A 20,795-nucleotide genomic window follows, 5' to 3' on the forward strand; every position below is an offset into this window, starting at 1 on the left:
ATTTTTCCCTTTTGTATTCTTCTACATGTACAGTCAGGCTCGTATCCAAGGGAGGTCTAGGGGCCGGGCCCCCCTAAAATTTTCATGGTAGCCTTGCAAATGAACTATAATATGGTTGGATCGCCCCCCCCCAACTTCTATCGAGCCCCCTATATTTTTGGGTTGGCTACTGGCCTGTGTACAGTACATATAAAGATTAAAGAATTGTCTTGTTTTTGTATAAATGAACCTTCATTTTCTTTTCTTAAAAACGTTTAACACTTTTTTTTTCTTATACATAACATTTAATTAACAAACTTTAAAAAATTATGGCAATATTAGCCATTTGACGCGTAATTTTTAACGTGGTTATTGTGAATTCAATATTGAGGTAATTTTCAGGGCAACAATAACCGGTGTAATTGAGGTTTTCCCATATTTAGCCAGAAGTGTTACCAAAATTTTGATTTTTGGGTTGAACCAGACAATTTTTCGCTCTTTTATGAAGACGAGGTAGAATTTACGAACTGCTACCACTGAAATCTCATACAAACTTGTAGCATTTGGGGGAAGAGGGGCATGTCCCCTGTACTTTACTGAAGTTAGGTCATTATGGACTATTAGGTCATGATGATTGGGAAGATGGAAAATGTGATTGCTGAAACAACAAAGAAATGGAAAGTTAACCTATCGTTTATATGTCAAGTAAGGTAGAATACAATGCATTGAAAGAGTCCGAACAAGGAAGAGAATGAAACAAACATTTACTGGTTATAAGCAGGGGTGCAACTAAATTCTTGCAACCCCCTGGTAAACTTCTATGGTACTCCCCTCTTCCAGTTTCTATAGTTAACAATTGTCATCCTTATAAATTTTATAATTATTTTTTTATCCCACATATTAGTAATATGCAACTCCAAATATATACTTCTAGGTTTTTTACATGTTTTCTTTAACATATTTCGTATCTTGAAAATCTTTTATTGCTTGAACTTCGGTAAAATGTTCCATTACTTCTTCAAAATTCACTTTCCCAGCCAACGACTACTTGATGGAAAGAAACTGTTTTCAATTTTTTTTCTTGACCCATGGTGCTCCTTGTTAAGTTTATTGTTATTTTAAGCTAGAAAATGGGCCCTCATTACTGGCAGTTGGGACAGGAATGTTCAGAAACATGAAAGCTGTACAGAAAAGTGGCAGCTCTAGCTCGGAACCGAGGGATCTAGGTCCCCCAGTTTTTTGAGTGACGAAAATAATATAATAAGCTATTATTTATACACTATTGAAAGTTTATAGTAAATTCATGACATACCTATCATAGTTGGGTTCCAGGTGCACCCTTCCCCCCAGTTTTTATCTTCTAGATCCGCCTCGAGTACAGACTTCCGAAAAATTGGATAAAAGGAAGTGTATGTAATAGTGCTGTCCCAGTTCAAGTAAACATGGAAATGTAAAATTTACGGAAGAAATGTGTTGTTATTTTGGAAGACTAATCTAAAAGTATTCGAAATATGTCCGAATCTTACCTCTGACGTGTATAATAGGCCTAAGGTAGAAATATGAAATGCAAAGTGTGCCTATTACCACGTCATCCTCCGTAAGGAACCTATAATGAAGTGAAGTGGTATTTCAAGGCAATGTACAAAGTGGTCGTAGAAAGTATCGGAAAGCTGTCATACGCACATGTGTTTTAGGCCATACAAAGTGTTTTTCCACAATCCTCGTTTAGCGTCTACCAACCATCATTGACGATACTGTTCCTTACGAATGCCCCTCACCTCCACAGTGTGTGCCCCCTGCTGCGCTCCTGTTCTGACTCGGTTAGATCGAATTCTCGCTTTTTAGTGGACATCTAGAACAAGTTGGTTAGTGTATTTTGGAGTGTACATTTTAGCATAAGTACCACGTTTAATTTAAGCTCATAACGGGTAGGACCGTCTGAAGTGAATCTGCACCCAGTAATTGAACTCCTCCCTTAAGAAACACTTTCTAAGGTAAGAAGAGTAAAATTCCTGACGAAAGAAGTGAATATATTGTAAATGGAAGTATGTTTACCTAAACCTGGACTACACGATATATGTTTCCCAATGTGGGACTGCACAATATATCTTACCCAATCTATTCAGGTAGTTACGTTTGCAGTTATACGCATGCTGCAAGGAAAGATGAAAAAAATGTCCCTTCTAGCTTTCAACTTTTCGTCGAGTCAAATAATTTAGTACCAAATTGTCAACATATCATAGCTACCACAGATCATAAATAAAATATAATTTTATAATACATAAAATATACGTATTCATATACATTTTTAAATGTCTCGGTTCTATCCTATTTTAGGTTAGAATAAATTTATGAAACTTATGTGGTATTTTAAAACAGTATTCAAAATATATGGGATCTTACCTCTGATGTCCTAATAATGTCAAGAAATTTAAATCAAAGTGCACGGTTCTAAGCACGCAATAGTCCATAAGGAAGCTGTGATGGACCTTGTATGTGAATGCAGTGTATTTAGTCATGGATAAAAGTATTCAACAGGTAAGATACCTACTAATATGAGGAATAGGGTATGTTTCTACTATATACGCGCATACGCACTGTTGCTGACGCGCCTGTTCCATACAAACGCAGCCCCGTGCTACTACGCGGACCCTCCAGCTCTGCTCTCCTTTGACCCAGTTAGATTCGTACTTTTAGTGGCCATCTAGCACAGGTTCGCTTGTTTTTTGGGGATTACTTGAACGATGTAGTTATATGTAAAACGGTAAAGTTCTTCTAAAGTAAATCTTTTGCTGAACCTAACCTAAAATAGGAAAGAACGGATATTTCTTTGCACTATTAAGTTTATAATACATTGAACTAATTAACAACATCGTTAATATTTATAGTTTTAATTACTAACGTTGGTATCTTTCAACAAACATATAACATATGAACATCTTCAAAAAAATTTGTTAAATAAAAGAATTAAAAATATGAATTAAGAAAAAATGAAATTTCAATATTATGTGTTTCCATGACTTTATCAATAAGAAAAACGTTGGAAAATAGAACTTTTGTCAACATAATCAGTTCTTTTACCAATTATATTGTAAAATGTTTGTTTTAAGTTTACAAAAATTAAATACGTTAAAAATTACATATTTTTTACAAAAATCCTACCACGTGTATTTTCTTTAAAATTCGTATATTCGAACAAATTATCAGGGCACTCTTTTATCAGTTCACTAGAGCTATTAGTCAATAGCCTCTAAACGTAGAAGAGAGAGAGTTAGCTGCTTTCTTTAGAATAATATACTAACAAAAAAATAATAATCGGACATTACCGACATTTAACTATTGGATTTTTTCGAACATGTGTCATATCTTAGCATGTGTGAAGGAATATGTTGCACTTTATAGTATCAATTTAGTTGTATTTCACATGTTTCAAGTGAAAAACTCTCAGCTGAAAATCGTTAACTAATTTTTTTAAAAAAAGAAAAACTGGTAGAGATTAAGAATACGAGGCCACTTTTGAAATTGACGGGTGAAATCTGTTAATTCACAAAGAAAGAGTGATATTTGAGCAGTGGAGCAACCATCTTTATTTATGGCACATCAGTTTGTGCACATTTATCAGTTAGTTCTGAATTATTTGAGCATGCACTGTGAAATAAAAGTGCATAATGAATCATTTAAAGAAAAAAAAATGTTGACGGTCTAGAGTTAGACTGCATGGTTTGCATACCATAACCTAATCATGTAATGTATACATTGGTCGATGCTTCCATTTTGGCTGAAGTAATTGCACTTACAGTATGAAGTACTTATGTTAACATTTTTTTTTCATAGTTTACAGTAAATCGTAAATATAAATTGACCTGTTAAAACACTTATTTTTATCGTGAATTATTGCATTTTGACGGTAAAATTGCTACATCTGCATCGATTACTGATTTTGAGTGCACTAAATAATTCGAACATGACCCAAGACATTGAAAAATAATGGCGATTACCTGGTAAGTTGATTCAATCCTTAAAAACATAGCTTTCCAAAAATAAGAAACTTATTCTAAGTTACAGAAATCATTATAGATATATTTACTTGCAACATTTAATAAATACTAATACAATCAATATATCATCAAGTAATTTTTATAGAATTTTTTTGGCTCATGTGTGCGAAAGATAAATTCAATTTTTGTAAAATACAGATCAAATACGTAAATAGCTTTAGAAAAAGGAAAGGAAAAAAAAAAGAAAATTCGTACCCTAAACTCTAATGTATGGTATGCTGTTTAAAATTAAAAGATATGTACAGTTTGCTTTGTCATATTTTTTTACGCGCTACCCTAGCCGACTGCTTTGATTACAAATATGTATGCTACGTGGCTAGAGTCGAGCGTAAAATATATGCTTTGCCTTGGTGTGTTTCTCTACTTTAAAACATAAATCATGTAATTAAATCAACAAGAAAAATTCGTTTGAAAAAAAAAACAGCAGAAAGTACTGTACCAATCTAGAAATTATTATAGAATTTCTAACACTGTAAACGTATTGATCAGTACATGATAATCAAGCAATATAGAAAATCATAAGCAAATAATTACCTTAAAATTACAAGTGTATTGGTCAATAGGAGATATTATCGAAAAATGTAATTTACTGTCAACAAATAGTTAGTTATGATTCATTATATTTTCATGACACTGGTTGCCTTCCATTAAAATTTGCGAAGAGAGAAGTTTTCTAATATAAACACTAATTTCTTAAATATGATGTGGCAATCTGACTTCAGATCCCCACCCCATTGGATACGTTTGCATATATTCACACGATAAAATGGCAAATAAAGACATTTAAATATTGTATTCATAAAAATAAATTACTAAATCTATTAACTGTTTCACTAGCCATTATGGTATCATTATTTTAAATTACTGACCTAGCTGAAATATGTTTCACTGGCCTTGTCACTGATAATTACGTACTTTTAGTTATAAAAATTCCGGAAAATTATATTCAATAAAAATCTTTGAAGGCACTAGGTGAACGAGTTCATTGCTTCATCATAACTAATTGAAGGACTATGACAATAATAGCATGAATAGCCTATTGGATCACCAAGGTCTCCACATATCTTTATTAGAAGATGTCGAAGGTTTCGAAAAATCGTCAATCTTCATTTGTTTTTCTGATCTCAATGGTTCTACTTTCACAATTTTGGGATTTTCACTAAAATTCCATCCTTTGCTGAGTTCACTTGTTCTTGAGTCTGTACCGAAAGGTAGTGATAGTCTTGGTTCTTTAGTTGGCGGACCTTTGTCTTCAAAGCTAGGGTTGTTGAGAGGTCTTTTGGGACTCATTGTAACTTCCACCATTGGAGGAATACGAGGAGAAGGGTACACTTGCTGCTGAGGTTCCTTGTCCTTCTTCATAGAGAAGTCTAATGGGGGATCTTTTCCTGTGTCACGTGGATGTTCTACACTAACAGACACTGGAGCTGTTATACTGTAAGATGGTACGGAAATTACGTTATGTGGCGGAACAGAACTGGATGATGCATTCAAAGCAGAAGAATCTGTATGAACGGACACGTTACGTATCACAGGTATGCTTTCATTATTAAATTCCGCCAAATCACCGGACTCTGATTGTTGTTGCATTTCATGACCTACTGTTGTTGTCACGGCGGCCACTTCTGACGATGTGGAACTCATGTCTGACGAGAAAGAACTTCCTGAAGACGAGGTCTGTTGTTGCTGCTGTCCTGAATTTCTTACATTTTCGGGCAAATGAAACGTCTTATAGCTACCACACGTTGAAGGACTACCTAATGGTATTTTGAACCTTGGTTCTGTTGGAGGTGGCGCACTTACAGACGGTAAACCTGCATTGTACGTCACTGTTTGTCCATGAGCAATATGGGACTGGGATTGTTGCTGAACACTTGGGGCAATTCCACTTTGAGGTGCAACAGTTGCGGTTGGTGTACTGGGACTTTGGTATGATTCTGATGTTAGAGATGCACCACTCGATGTAGATACAGGGCTTAAAGGGCTTTGGGGTCTTCTTTGAGGACTTCTGGGTCTAATAGTCGGAGGAGGGGGGCTAATATTTCGCGTCACTGCCGTGAAAGCACTGGGATGAGATCTATCTGCACCAATTGCACCACTTGTAACTGTAGCACTGGGAGGACCCGTTGTTGATGCTGAGGACGAGGATGATGATGTCACAGAGGATTGTACTGGCGGGAAAAACGGCAATACCCCAGGTAATTGCCCACTACCCGGTAGTAACAACGCTAATTCGCCTGTCGGGAGGCGGCTGGGAATTAACTGAAGACCACTCATGAGCCTAGCGTGATTATTGTTGACGTCACCAGCGGGGAAGGGGACTTGCGGTAAAACTGACGGTAGACCAGCAGTGTTGGATCCTACCGGGATGTGTAAAGGGTTTGTCAACGGAAATCCTCCAAGTCCTGGCGCAGCCATGGCACTAAAAGAAAATGGCGTAAGTTGCTGGAGTCCTGACACACACGAAGCCAGATGAGACAATAGTCTCTGGCGAACTGCAGGGTCCACACCTTCAATCCTACTAATGTATCTACCAACTTCTCCAGCGCACTCGTTAAAACCAGTCTTAAATTTCTGTAGCACCGTTGGATCTGTTGCTACGGCAATTGCTAATTGCTGCCTCTGAACATTTTGAAGATGCTTCACCGTCATTTCCAATATATCCGCCTTTTCCAGTTTTGAGTGGCGCGCTGGCTGTAAAGAGAAAAAAAAAATCATTGAAAACACCCATCATAAAAGAAGAGAAGAATTATAAATGATCTATCTTCAAAAAAGAAAAGATAAATTAAAAAAGATTTCATATGAGGCACCAGCAGCACCACCAACTCTAGCTGGATATGTTTTCTTTTTCGACGTCCTATTATTAATGTTAAAAGGTCAGTCGGACCAGACTTTCCCACAGTGCTCTGCTCCCCGTGCTTCTTCAGGAGGTACGGAAGTGTAGATAGCGGTACCTGCCGGACTCTACCGTGGGAAACTGCAGAGCTTCGAGCTTTCATGAACGGAGGTAGAGAAAAAGCGAGAAAAAAAAAAGCCTTTTGACCAAACCTCCATCCATGCTCAAGCATTCATCCAGTAACCATGCAGAAGCTAACAGGTAGGAAAAATGAATAAAAACAACAGAAAGAAAAAGGTACCCTGAGGGAGGGGAGGGACGATGGGCGGTATAAAAGTTATGAGAGGAGAAGAGAAAAAGAAGTTTCTGTTCTGGAAGTCATGAGGGCGCGCACTCCTTGTTGTTTTCCCACCGACAGATTCACAAAGCCTTTTTAAAAAAGAAGCATTGCATTCTAACTGGGCTGGTTTAGCAACAAACAAGCAACCAAAGCAGTTTTAAATGCTGAAAATTACTTGTTTCAAAGCACGGACAAATATATATATATACATATACCTGTACACGCATTCTGAAGCTCGCCTGTCTTCTCACAACAGGGTACGAAGAACGTGATTGTTACAAGGGTGTGGCCAACCCTTTATACTTGGTGTGTATCTTCAGAAAAGATGGTTAGGAGCAAAGGAGTCATTCCAGATATTTACTGACCCTATTGTTCAATGCTGTAGGAGCCTCATAATCTTTCTCTCCTTTATTTATTTTTATTTTATTTTATTTTTTTTAAGTTAGAAGAATAAGCTTCCCTTGCTGCTGAATGAGTAGCTTTTAAAAGCTTATGAGAACAACCTTTTGTGGTAATTAAGTCAAATCCATTAAAGAAGACTAGATAATTGCACTTCCCTGATTTCTATAAACTTCTTTTGTCAATTGACACACCTCTTGACAATTGGTAGTGCGTTTTATGTCGAAAGTATATTAACTGGCGTGTGTAAAGTAAATATATGTGTAATAAAGTCACAATAACGTAAGCTTACCCCTGTTCTTGCGAATGGTATCCGCAAATGTAAGCGTACTCTTCCAAATAAGAAAAGCAGAGGTCATTTTAGGTCGACCTTGTCTGTACAAGTTATCGCACGATGTCTTGAGACCCCAACGAAAGTCTTTCCTCTTTGTTTTTACAAAGGGATGCAGTCAAGCTTCATAAAAATAATAATTGTACAGAGGAATTAAAAATTTGAAGGGAATACACTGACACTATTTGCTCAACGAGTGCCGTGCACAAGAGTAACATAACTTCGCGGGAGAGGGGGATACGGTTGGCAAAACACCCATTCGAAAGTATCCTTGGGAAAACACTGGATGAAACAAAAATATCCACTGTATACCACAAAAATCTGATTCATAGAAAGATCGGAATATCGTTTTGTGTCCGACCAAACTTTCCCATTTTGTCTCCTAACACTTTGAGATCAATATTTTCTTAGTTTTTCTGTTTTTTTTTTTTTTTTTTTTTTTTTTGTCTTTACACACAGAGGATGTTTAATTAGATAGCGTAAGTACAGCCTGTACGGTAAATTCACACTGAAAAAAATGAAATCTTTGAGTTTTACGTCCCACGCTTATGCCGGTTAGACTAAAGGAGACGGTGATGATGAGAGATGAGTGAAATGGTGGAATGAAGAAAGTGGGAGGAAACGGGAGAACCCCGAGAGAACCCACGAGCACGGTGTTTGTCCACCACAAAGTTCACTTGGCGGGGGCTGGGATCGAACCCGGAACCCCAAGCACCAGAGGTGAACGCTCTACCACTGAGCCACCGAGCCCCCAAAAATTCACATTGAAGTTAAAAGTTTACAACGACTTATCACTGGATAGTCGTTAACCTGGTTCGGTTAAGTAAGATATACAAATTTCGAGTGGTAGTATTTCTTTGCATGTAAAAATTAGCTTCAATAATTATATACTATTAATCTCACCTTTTTAATAGGAATGATAACGTCTATGAACGGCGTTAAAAATGGTTTATTAGTTGATATACTTTATAATACCTTTTCCTTAAAACTGTCAAGCACACAAACTTGCTGACTAGGTATCCATAAAACATTTACATAGCAACAACTATCCCATAATAATATTTTACATATCTTAAAAACATTCTTCTTCTGTTAATATGATATTAACATTCTACTAAGTATAGTGCACATGTATGAGCACTTTCTGCCCAAGGTACAGGTAATTATTAATCTAACCAAAGTATTTTGTTATAAGTTCAAGTCAAAGAACAACAATGTGGAAGGAAGTCGGCCAACTCCTGTTTGAAGGTACAATCCCGAAATCCACCCATCTCGTAGAACTGAGAAGAAACCTTAAGTCAGGATAGCTGGCCAACGGATTCGAGACTGGGTCTCCTGACTGCGAAATACGAATACTGAACACTAACCTACGCTCGCTCGGTTATGAAGGACAGGATGTAGTATGCTATTACCGTAGACTCAGAAGCACAACCTGGACTCGAACTCGATGCGATTGGTGTACAGAGCCACCAATTCATTTCATTTCTTTCCCAAAAAAGGTAAAGGAAAATACTTCCAAATGTGAGAACAGTTGTTGTAACACTTTTTTTTTTTTTTTTTTAAGTCCGTGTACAAAGAGTTAACCACACTGTCTATTATCTTCTTGCTAATGTTATAATGAAAAGCTTGACTTATAATGAAAAGTTATACTTCAGGCGTATTTCAGGTGCAACATCACTTTTTTAGGTTTACAAGAAGAAATGTGTTTTTCTGAAAAAAAAAAAAAACGCATGAGGATTTGTACATACAGACAGGGTGGTCCGGAAGTAGGCGTACTCCTAATTCGTGTTTTCTGACGGTTTTAGGTTTTACCCACATTTGTTTGGTAACATTGCTTGGCATTGTCTGGCAACATTGCTATCTATGTTCACTTGTTTTCTGTTGTTTTCTGTTTGGTAACAGTTCTTTTCAGTGAAGATAGAGTAATCAACAATGTGTGATCACAGCTCCCTTTGCCTGGCCTCAACAAGAAGTCCCGATCTGACGACACTAGACAATGCTCTCTGGGGTTTCATAAAGCAACAAGTAAGAAACACTCGATATCACATAACGCAGGAATTACGAGCAGCTATGTAATACGCCCTCACCCTCGTGACTACGGAGTATCTTCACAAAACATCTGTGAGAACTTGGCGCAGAATTCAGCTGTGTTACTACATGGACAGTGATCATACCGATGTTTATGACTCTTAAAACTCTTCAGACTCCAAGCTAACTGTGTGTACCGGCATTCTACCATAACTAACACTATACTGTTGAAACTAAAGGGGGCGGTAGTCCACTTCCGGACCATCCTGTAGATATATAATTTTATTGGGCTCAATTGGATTTATCGATTGATATAGCTAAAGAAGCACTCAACATGAAAAGATCGCTCTTAACTAGCAGGCTCAATATTGGATTAAGAAAGAAGTTGGTCAAGTTCTATATATGGAGTATTGGGTTGTATGATTCAGAGACTTCAAGATTATGGAAGTTAGAGAAGAATTATTTAGAGAGCTTCGATTTGTTGTGTTGGCGGAAGATGGAGAAGATAAAAATGAACAGAGAGAGAAGCAAACGAAGATGTTTTAAAACGGATAGGAGAGAAGAGGACGTGGTCAATATATATAATTGTCAAGAAGTGTTAGAGAGATCTCCATGCAGCAATGGATCGACAAGTGTTGATAATGGTGTTTCAAATATAAGGAACCCTCACCATTCCACTCATATGATCCCAGTTTTCATTCTTGATATCTCATGTGTGTATGTGAGTGTTTATTTCAAGAGTATAACAAACGATTCTTCAAACTCAAAATATTTTAACAACCGGTTCACGCGAACCCGCTGAATAGCACCACTGTTCATACAGCCATAGAATTAAAGATGGAAGGAAAGCGAGGAATAGGAAGAAGAAGAACACAACTGATCGATGATTTGAAAAATAGAAGAAAATATTGGGAGTTAAAAGGGGAAGCTGAACATTGAGAAACGTGGAAGAAACATTTCCAGGCCCAAATCTAAAATTTTAAAACAAAAAAAGAGCCCACTAGTCCCAGAACCTGCCAAAAGATAGAATACTTAATAATATGTTTCGTCTCATCTTTTTTTTTTTTTATTTTTTTTGTATCATGCTAATAATGTATTCTTTTAAAATGTATATTTAATGACGTAAAATTCGCAAACTGTACTTCTGATCTCCTACAAACTGTCTTTTACAAACGATAGTCATTTTTTTCTCCTACAGCAGCATCAGAACTGCCCTCTTGCGTTTAAATCCCAGATCATCTTCCATTGTTTTAAAACATTATCTCCATGATCCTTTGTTTTGAAAGGCAAGACAAGGGAAGAAAAAGACAAGAATGACATCTTATTTTTTTCTAAAAGAAACAAACAAAAGAAAAAAACGAAGCGCATAATACGAGAGAAGGTGTGTGAACGATGCAACCGGTGCCAACACTTAACGCCCCCTCGACACTTTCTTACATGGCCATTGCATTGCAACGCTAACTGTCGGATGCATTATAGATTTCATTAGCACTGTTTACTCCTCTGGACTAAAAACAATTAGTCCCTATTCACCCCCACCTCCCACACACTTATTTGTTTCTTCCTGTGAGAACAAAAAACGTGATCCGTCATTTGTTACAAGAAAAAGAATAATGTACAAGGGTTAATATTTCGAAGAGCTCATCTCTCGTATTATCCTTCGTGTTCTTTATTAGCAAGGAATAACGAAAAATAATTTTGAAATTTATATGTGCAACAACAAAATGGACGTTGTACAAAAGTTTTTTTTTTTAAAAAAAAAAGTGCTACCCACTAACAGTGTTTCTTTCAGACATGTTTTTGGGTGGCACTTCTCTCCCCCCCCCGGAGCTCTGAGAGTGTCCTCCGGAGAAGACTAAAATAATACGAGTATAATATAATACTAAATAGAATAGTACCAGCAGTCCCCCCCCAGGAATACTAAGTGTGTCCACCGGAACATTACTTCTGAAAGAAACACTGCCCACTAAATGTACAAAATTTTGAGACTGTTCAGAAAATAAAATTAGGGATCATCTGAGGATTCAAGAACTTGTCTTTTGTTCTCTATTGTCCGAATTATTTGTTTTGAAACGCATATTATAAACAATGAACTACCTTTCCCTCTCAACAGCCCTCCCCATTGGTCTAGCGCAGTGGTTCTCAACTAGTTCCTATCACGACCTCCATTTTATCACATCCTCTTGCCAGCGATTCCCTTTATCATTTTTGGTTTGTAATAAGCTTGTGTAAGATTTTTAATATGCCTATTGCTCAAACCTCACGACATCCATCTATTTCGATTGCAATAGAATCAATTTCTTGTATATAGTCAATACAGTAATATAATTCCATAAGAGGAAACTGCTGGTTTTAGATATTAAACCCCTTCATTGAAGAGGCCATCAAAGTAACTGATCTAAGCCCACAACTTCTTGACCAACTAATAGAATTATCTTTGCGACAGATCTTTGCAACTGGTTTTCTGTAACGAAAACTCGAACAAGTTCTTAACTGAAAAGGAAAGAAGAATATCCTGGTCTGGTATCTGCTGCTTTAAAAGTAATAATTCCATTTGCTACATCGTACCTGTGCGAGAGTATTTTTTCTTCCATGGTAAGCATTCAAACAAAGACAAGAAATCGCTTATCAGTTGGAAATAACTTGATAACGTGCGTCACGAAGATTGAACCAGTCATTGCCGCACTAGTGAAATCACACCATGCTCAGGTATCTCATTAGCTTTGAATTTTAACTTTATTTCAATACGCGGATTTTGTTGCATTTTTATTTACTGGTATTTCAATACGCAGTTCTCAGTACATAGTTTCACATCATACCTCTTCATTTAAATTGATTTTTAAACAACACTGGCCCTGTTGAAAATGTTTAGTGGGCCTATATTTTGTTATTCTTAACAGCATGTGTAAGAACAAAAGTATGCCTATCAGAAAACATTTAAAATATATTTAAAAATATTTTTCGGTGTTAGATTCTAATTATATTTATGTCTTCCGCTTATCTTCGCGATCCCCATGTTGAGAAAGCTTGGTCTAATGGCTAGCGTGTGTACTTTCGGTGTTCGTGATCCCGAGTTCAACTCTCAGTGAGCGAATTCAAAAATTTAATTTCACAATCACTCCCTTTCATTGATCAGGCGTCATTTTCAGCCTAAAGGGCATAAACGCGGGACGATAAGTTAAAAAAAAATTAAGTTCCTTCTCTTCGCTACTCCTTCTGTGAGCGGCATAATTCTGCTGTTAGGAACACTACGTAATAGTGACTGAATCGCAATGCTGTTTAGAAGAGCACGTCAGTATATCATGTAATATTACCACGTGAACTCTCAGAGAGAAAAAAGGGAACGATGTACAACAGAGCTGCACCCATGATGTTTGTGTTTTCTCCAGAGTGTTAAGGAATCAAATAGTAACAGCTGGAGAAGAAAAAAGACGTGAACATAGAACAGGCGCTTGTAGAAGGCTGCGCGACTAGAAAGATTTCTGCATTGCTGCAAAGACAGCGTTCTACTCTACAATAATTTGTGAACACCCTAATAAGAAACGAAACGATAATTTAGTATTTTCTGGGTGGTTAGTGAAAAGAAAATCAATAGAACGAACCAGGATGAAAGGTGTAGAGAAGTCAAGAGGGTATATGAGGGCATCACCGTCAGACTTATGTGATTTTATTTAATACGTATCTTTCTAGCATTTTCCTTACTAGAAACAGAAATCATCTTCCTTTTAGTTCCTATACTTTTCTCTTCCTCATTCTCCGCCCAGTATGGAGTATGGACCACCTATCTACGGACATATAGGGCACATTTTCCCAACAAATGTCTCACCTAGTTTGCGAGGCGTTTCATTAAATTTTAGAACATTTTATACCATTTAGAAAGCCTGTAAATCTAGACCAGTGATGAATAAACCTGTTTTTTCGAAGAAGGCTAAAGAAAAGAGAAAACATAGGAGGGCCAATTTAATTTATCAAAAATAATAATTATATAATTTAATTTTTTTGTAATAGGCCCTACTAACATTTCGTCGTTGAACAATAATCAAAATCTCAAATTGTTCAAATATCTCAAAAACCGTAATTTAGAATTAACACGCTTACGAGATAAGATCTATCAGGGTGTTTTCTAAATTATGAAATATGAGATACATCTACTGGATCGAACCGGATCCACTTGTTCTCACAAGTGAAGTTAAAATGTTCAACTACTAGTCTGTTTCTATAACCATTCGAAGTAACCCTATTCTTTATTATTATTATTATTATTATTATTATTATTATTATTATTATTATTATTATTATTATTATTATTATTATTATTATTTAGGCCCCTATTAGTCGTCAGAAACTTTCAGCGATGCTCCGCGTGCAATAGTTTGCCCATCACTGGTCTTGCAACTGTCCGGCTTATGAGGTAGAAGCCGCATTCTACGATCACAACTAGGGAAAAATTCAGGATTTCGGATAAATTCCGAAATTTGGAAAAGTTTCGGAATTTAGAAAATTCCAGAAATCAGACAAATTACGGATTTCGGAAACATTCCGTAATTTTTTTAGTAGGCAGGGTGGAATAAAACCAGTGTTGTCAGTGTTCAATCTTGATTCTACCAGTAGTGTATCTACAAAACCATAGACTAAACTACCCCTTGTTTACCAGCCATCACTGAATTCTATCAACGCTACGTTTAGTGTATCCTTCTCTTTTCTCTCTGTATCTTTTACTGAGAATACGAGCAACAAGCTGTGACGTCATTGAGTACCCAGTTAGAAATGCCTCGCCTAGACTTTATATGATATTTTATTATTTACTATGAAGCCTTTAATAATGGTATACGTTAAAAATCAATTTGGGACAAGCTGTACCAGTAAACGTCTGCAACGCCATCTACAATGCTCATATCTAAACTAATCTAACCTGAATGTGTCGCGATGTCATAGGTGTGCAAGTACCGCCAGTCAAAAAAAAAAAAAAAAAAAAAATGGGAAAACTAATGTTGGAAAGTAATTTGATTAATAGGAGTTCAAGTGTTTAACTACAATTTCTATGCATTGCATTGCTGATATATTTTATAAAGTTTCATTTGTAAATTATTATCGTAATAATAGTAATTGAAAGTTTATTTAGCACAGAAACGAATTTTTTACTAGAATAACTTAGATCATCAATTATATTCATGCAAAACAAAGTTGAATTTAATGGCTGAGGTGGCAAACTACTTGAAGTTTTTTTTTTTTTTTTCATTTTCGATAAACGTGTTTCTTTTAGAAATATGGAATATAGGAGGGGCGATCAATAAGTTATCTACCTAGACAGGAAGGAAGGGGCGGAGTATGACGCCAAGGCCACTGTGGAGAACCCCACTGCGCAATTTAAGGTCAGTCGGAGCAACGCAATGGTGGTGAGCAGAGTGTGTTACGCCATGAACAACGGATTTTCAGAAGTTGGAGCACCTCTGTTCCAAGACTTGTTGGACTTCTTTGAGGCTTAACTGGTGACGGGACGAAATCTGAATCCAGCAATGGAATCCTGAGAGCAAGCAGGAGTCCATGCAGTGGAAACACTACGATTCCCCGCCCTCGAAGAAGTTCCGCACACAGCTTTCTGCGGGGGAGATCATGGCGACTCTTCTGGGATTCTGAGGGACTTCTTCTGGTGAAGTACATGCCTCACAAGACGACAATCACGGGTGATGTCTATGCTGCCTACTGAATCGTTTGAGAGATGCCAAAGCAGAACGTCCGGGAAAGTTGACCAACGGTATCCTCTTGCTTCACGATAACGCGTCAGTGCACACAGCCCGGAAGGTTCAGCCTGTCATTGCTGACTGTGGTTTCATCATCCTCCAAGTGTTGAATCATCCTCCCTACAGTCCGAACATGGTCCCTAGTAATTATTTTCTCTTCTCAGATCTATAGAGACACCTGTGGGGACAACGTTTTTCGCCGAACAACGAGGTCCAACAGGCTGTTTCCCAGTGGTTTACATGCAAGACAAAGACTATATTTTCTCTGGGATTTCTTCGCTGCTTCGAGTGGCGACGGTGCATAGACCTCCATGAGGACTACATTGAAAAACAGTGATGACCAGGTGAGCCTATCTGCATTCCTTCCTGTTGGGATAGATAAGCTATTGAACGCTTCTCGTACATTGTACAGCTGAAACACGAAAAACCTCATATCGCAAACTTTGTTAACACATTAAATGGTACTTACATCTTTTTTCATAGCATCCAATATCAAGGTCTTGAGCTCGTTGAGACAATGATTGATCCGTGCACGACGCCTTTTCTCCATAATTGGCTTATTACTCTGGAAAAGAAAGTAAGAAAATGTTATAATATAATCAGAATAATAATAATTTACTAACAGATTCAGCCTGCGATGCGATTTTACATTGGAATAGTAAACAATGAATATGTACAACAGCAGTACCAGCAATGAGAAAGGAATAGTAAACAATAAATAAGAAGAACAGCATCAGCAGCAATGAGGAAGGAATAGAAAACAATGAATAAGAAAAACAGCAGAAGCAGCAATGAGGTAAGAATAGTAAACAATGAATAAGAAAAACAGTAGAAGCAGCAATGAGGAAGGAATAGTAAACAATGAATAAGAGAAACAGCAGAAGCAGCAATGAGGTAAGAATAGTAAACAATGAATAAGAAAAATAGCAGCAGCAGCAGCAATGAAGATGGAATAGTGAACAATAAATAAGAACAGCAGGAGCAGCAATGAGAAAGGAATAGTAAACAATATATAACAAGAACAGCAGCACCAGCAGTGAGAAAGGAATAGTAAACAGTAAATAAGAACAGCAGCAGCAGCAGCAATGAAGAAGGAATAGTGAACAATAAATAAGAACAGCAGCAGCAGCAATGAGAAAGGAATAGTAAACAATAAATAACAAGAACAGAAGCACCAGCAATGAGAAAGAAATACTAAACAATAAATAAGAAAAACATCATCAACAGCAGCAATGAGAAAGGAATAGAAAACAATAAATAAGAAAAGAGCAGAAGCAGCAATAAGGAAGAAATAGTAAACAATGAATAAGAAAAACAGCAGCGGCAGCCATGGGAAAGGAATAATAAACAAGGAAAACAACAGCAGCAAGAATGACACAGAAGATGAGCCTCTAGTTGTTGGTTGATTTAGAGTTTTTAACGTATTTCTCCAATGCCGAGGCTATATGAAACAAGGACCTACTAGAGCAGGTTTTCAATATGCTCGTTTGGGCTCAGGATCACTATCATCAATGAATCTGGCGCTCACTAATCTCAATTAGGTTTACTCTAGCTACAACTCGTTATCCTCATTGAGGTCCTCACTTCCTTTGAATTGGCATTCGTTATCTCTTATAAGCTGGTGTTCACACGGACTCGCTCTCATTTGTTTAATCTCCAAACTAATTCGTCCCCAGAGCCAGGCTCTCGAGTTTAACCCCATTTATTGTCCAAATAATGAAAGCTGCCTTGTGAGAGATTAGCTGGACGCGCTATAATCAAAGCCCGTCATGTACGAGGGAAAACGTCCCTCGGCGAACACAATATCCAAGGAAGGGAAGAAGGAAGAAAGGAACACGGAAGGACGGAAGCGGGCTGTGACTTTTATCTTAGGCACGAACCCGGTATTTGAATGGTGTGAATGAGGAAAACCTAGGGAAAGACTTCACTCAGAAATATTGACTGTGCTGAAAAGGCTTTTACACCTTTCTGACCGAGTGTCCCCACCGGAAATAGAGTCCGGGACCTCTCACACCGAAGGCGAAAACGTTAGCGATTGTGCTACGTGCGGCCACAAGACCTTTGATAAACTTAACTCCAGTGGCGGATTTAGCCCGGGGCCTACACCCCCAGTTTTTTGACTGACAAAAATAATTTAAACTATCATTTATATATTTTTCAAAGTTTATAGTTAACTCATGATATATTAATCATCGCGTGGAGTCTGGATGACCCCCAGATTTTCCGTTCTAGATCCGCCGCTGCTAAACTGCTTTAAAATGGCTGTAAGCGTTGCAAGAGTATGCGAAATAATATATTTAATCAGATGCAAGTTCAAAAAAAAAAAATCATAAGGAAATTATAGGGGAAGTTAAGGAAAAAGAAAACACACTGAAAAAGTACAGTTAATATGAGGAATGTGTATTTAATATGAGAAAAAAGGGTTACCCACGAGATAAAGTTGTCTCGTCTCAAAAAAAAAAAAGTACCATAAAAGTAATGTGTTGTTCCGGAAGGTGTGTCTGTTTGTGTTGGAAGTGATGATTAAGGCAAGTGAATAGTGATGGAAGAATTGGATAAATGATAAATTGTAAGGAAAACGGGGGTACCGCCGAGAAAATCCATGGACACCAAGTTGTCGACCACAAACTTACTTAGCTGGGGTTCGAACCACAGATCCCACGCACCAGAGTTAAGCTCTCTACCACTGAGCGACCGAGCTCCCAAGATATCGAGACGTAGATAATATTCCATTAAATAAATATGCAAAGTCTGAATTCAATTTTGTACTCTAGTGAATTACAAATAGGAAAAAAAAAAAAAAGAAATCTTACATTTGCTAGAAAGACTAGATACTTTGTGCAGTAGAATATTTATATCATCTGCAAAGGTTCAGAATGTCCGTTAACTAGAGACCTGCACGGGCTGAATTTTTCGGCCCGAGCCCGAAAGGTTTTGGAGATTTTCGGCCCAAGTCCAGCCCGGGCCCGATAAATTTTAAAAGTTTCATTTTGTAACATTTTTCACGGGCACACTTCTTCAACGTTTGCCTTTATTCTAATTATCGTTTAACGAAAGTCAATAATTATTAAAGAATTGCAATTAATCTGCCCCAGCCCGGCCCGACCTGAAGAGAAATCAGTGTCAGCCCGCCCCAAAGAAATAACAGAGTCGGCCCGTCCAAGCCCGGCCCGTGGTCTCGCGGACCGCGCTTTAGGCCTCGGGCCGAGCCCGGCCGGTACAGGTTTCTACCGTAAACACATAAATATATGTTACAATCGTTCGCTTAAAAAAAGAAAGAGTGATTTATCTTCGGTATTCCCATTAAAAGTATACTGACGTTAGATAATCCGGCACAGCCGAGGTTTCGACTGTATATGCACGGCCTTCCACTATTCTATGCTACAATGTCAATACAAAATAGTGACATCTCGTTCAACATACAGTACTAAACATTCATCTCAAAAGTACTTTTTTCATAACAAGAAACCTCTTCAACAATGTTGATAACATCAATATAGAGAATTCTGTATAGTATGCAACGTTTCGAAAACAAGCGGAACGTACCTCATCAAAGAAGTGAATTATATATTGAATTACATATCACTGACAGAATTGGTGATAGCTGTCTAACTCTTGTTACCATGGTAACGACAGAAACAATAACTTTCAAGCCTGAGAGAAGATCGAAGTTAGTAACAATAGAAAGTGTCAGAAATTCCTCTGAAGATATAAATGATAATACGATCATCTGCATTCACAACAGCTAATCGGGCTGTACCTACACAGAATTGTAGATAATTAACCAACTCTCGTTGCCAAGGTAACGATAGTGACAAACCATTTACAGGTTGCAATACAGTCCACGTTACCAACAATGAAAATTGTCAGAAATTCCTATGCACCTAATACTAGGATACAATGTACGTAATAATAAGAAACTCAGCAAAGATCCTACATTTCCGCCACTCCGATTTCCGTTACCACAGACAGACCCGAATGACAAGCAATAGAAAGCGATCATTAAAAAAAAAAAAAAAAAAAAAAATCGCTCCTTAAACAAGAACAAAATAAATTGACATTCTGTCACACAAATGATTGACAGATGAGAATCATATTTATATTATATTTTTTTCTTTTTTTTACGTGTTTGTATGTGTATAAATATAAATATATATGTGTGGTGTTATCTAGAATGGTTAGCAAACATACAATCAACTTATGAAGCAAACATCTGACATCACCTGTCGAGAACTGACTCTTGTGTGAAGAGAAATTTTCCCACGCTTTGAGCAGATGCTTTATTATTGACTGTGCACCGACCGACCACGCCAATGGACAATTAAACCGTATTTTGTTGCGTCATACAAAGATAACATTATTATTGTCTAAATACCTTTTTCATACAGGCGTGTGAAACATATATATAACAATGAAGAATTATCTATTTTTTTAATACATACCATAACATGGGCTTTATGTTAGTTCATTACTGTAGGAAACCGATTATCGGGGACCCCGATTAACTCACATCCCGAAAATAGACGCGACCAGAATTGCCAAAATATAGTATTTAGAATCAAATCCAAATATTTCAAGATTATTATCTACAGATGAAGACTAACTTTCTCATGTGTTTAATAATATTATTATTATTATTATTATTATTATTATTAATAATAATAATAATAATAATAATAATAATAATAATAATAATAATAATAATAACCCTTACCACGAGTAATTTACGAGGAATGGCTGTAAAAATACACGATACATTAACGAGATCGCGGCCAACGATGCTGAAAGTTCAAATGCCCTTAATTATAGTTTTCTCAGGAATTATCTGCTTCAATAATGTACAATATCTTAATTGCAGTGTTTTAGGTATTTATTACGTTCAATATCACAATAATTATTTCGTAATTATCTGTTTCAACACTTTACGTTAATTACCATAATCTCAGGAATTGCCTGTTTCAAAACTGTACTTTTCTTGTTGTGTTTTTGGAATTATCACGTTCAATATTATAGTAATTAACATGTAATTATACGTTTCTAAAACTTACCTTAATTACCGTAATCTCAGGAATTGCCTGTTTTA

General features: G+C 36.9%; 1 protein-coding gene across 1 annotated transcript in view; it reads right to left on the reverse strand.

Annotated features, from left to right (window-relative positions):
* Positions 1-3,457: 3,457 nt before the first annotated feature.
* Positions 3,458-20,795, reverse strand: part of LOC145672145 (uncharacterized) — a 39,951-nt gene continuing 22,613 nt past the window's right edge. Inside the window, exons 2-3 of the mRNA XM_081741470.1 lie at positions 16,182-16,277; positions 3,458-6,731 (exon numbers count right to left, since the gene is read on the reverse strand). Of these exons, the coding sequence (XP_081597596.1) occupies positions 5,082-6,731; positions 16,182-16,277 (1,746 nt within the window). The 3' untranslated portion in view covers positions 3,458-5,081. The remainder of the gene's footprint in view (positions 6,732-16,181; positions 16,278-20,795) is intronic.

This window comes from Thermobia domestica, chromosome 15 (genome assembly GCF_964235325.1).
Source record: "Thermobia domestica chromosome 15, izTheDome1.hap1.1, whole genome shotgun sequence".
In the NCBI taxonomy this organism is placed as follows: domain Eukaryota; kingdom Metazoa; phylum Arthropoda; class Insecta; order Zygentoma; family Lepismatidae; genus Thermobia; species Thermobia domestica.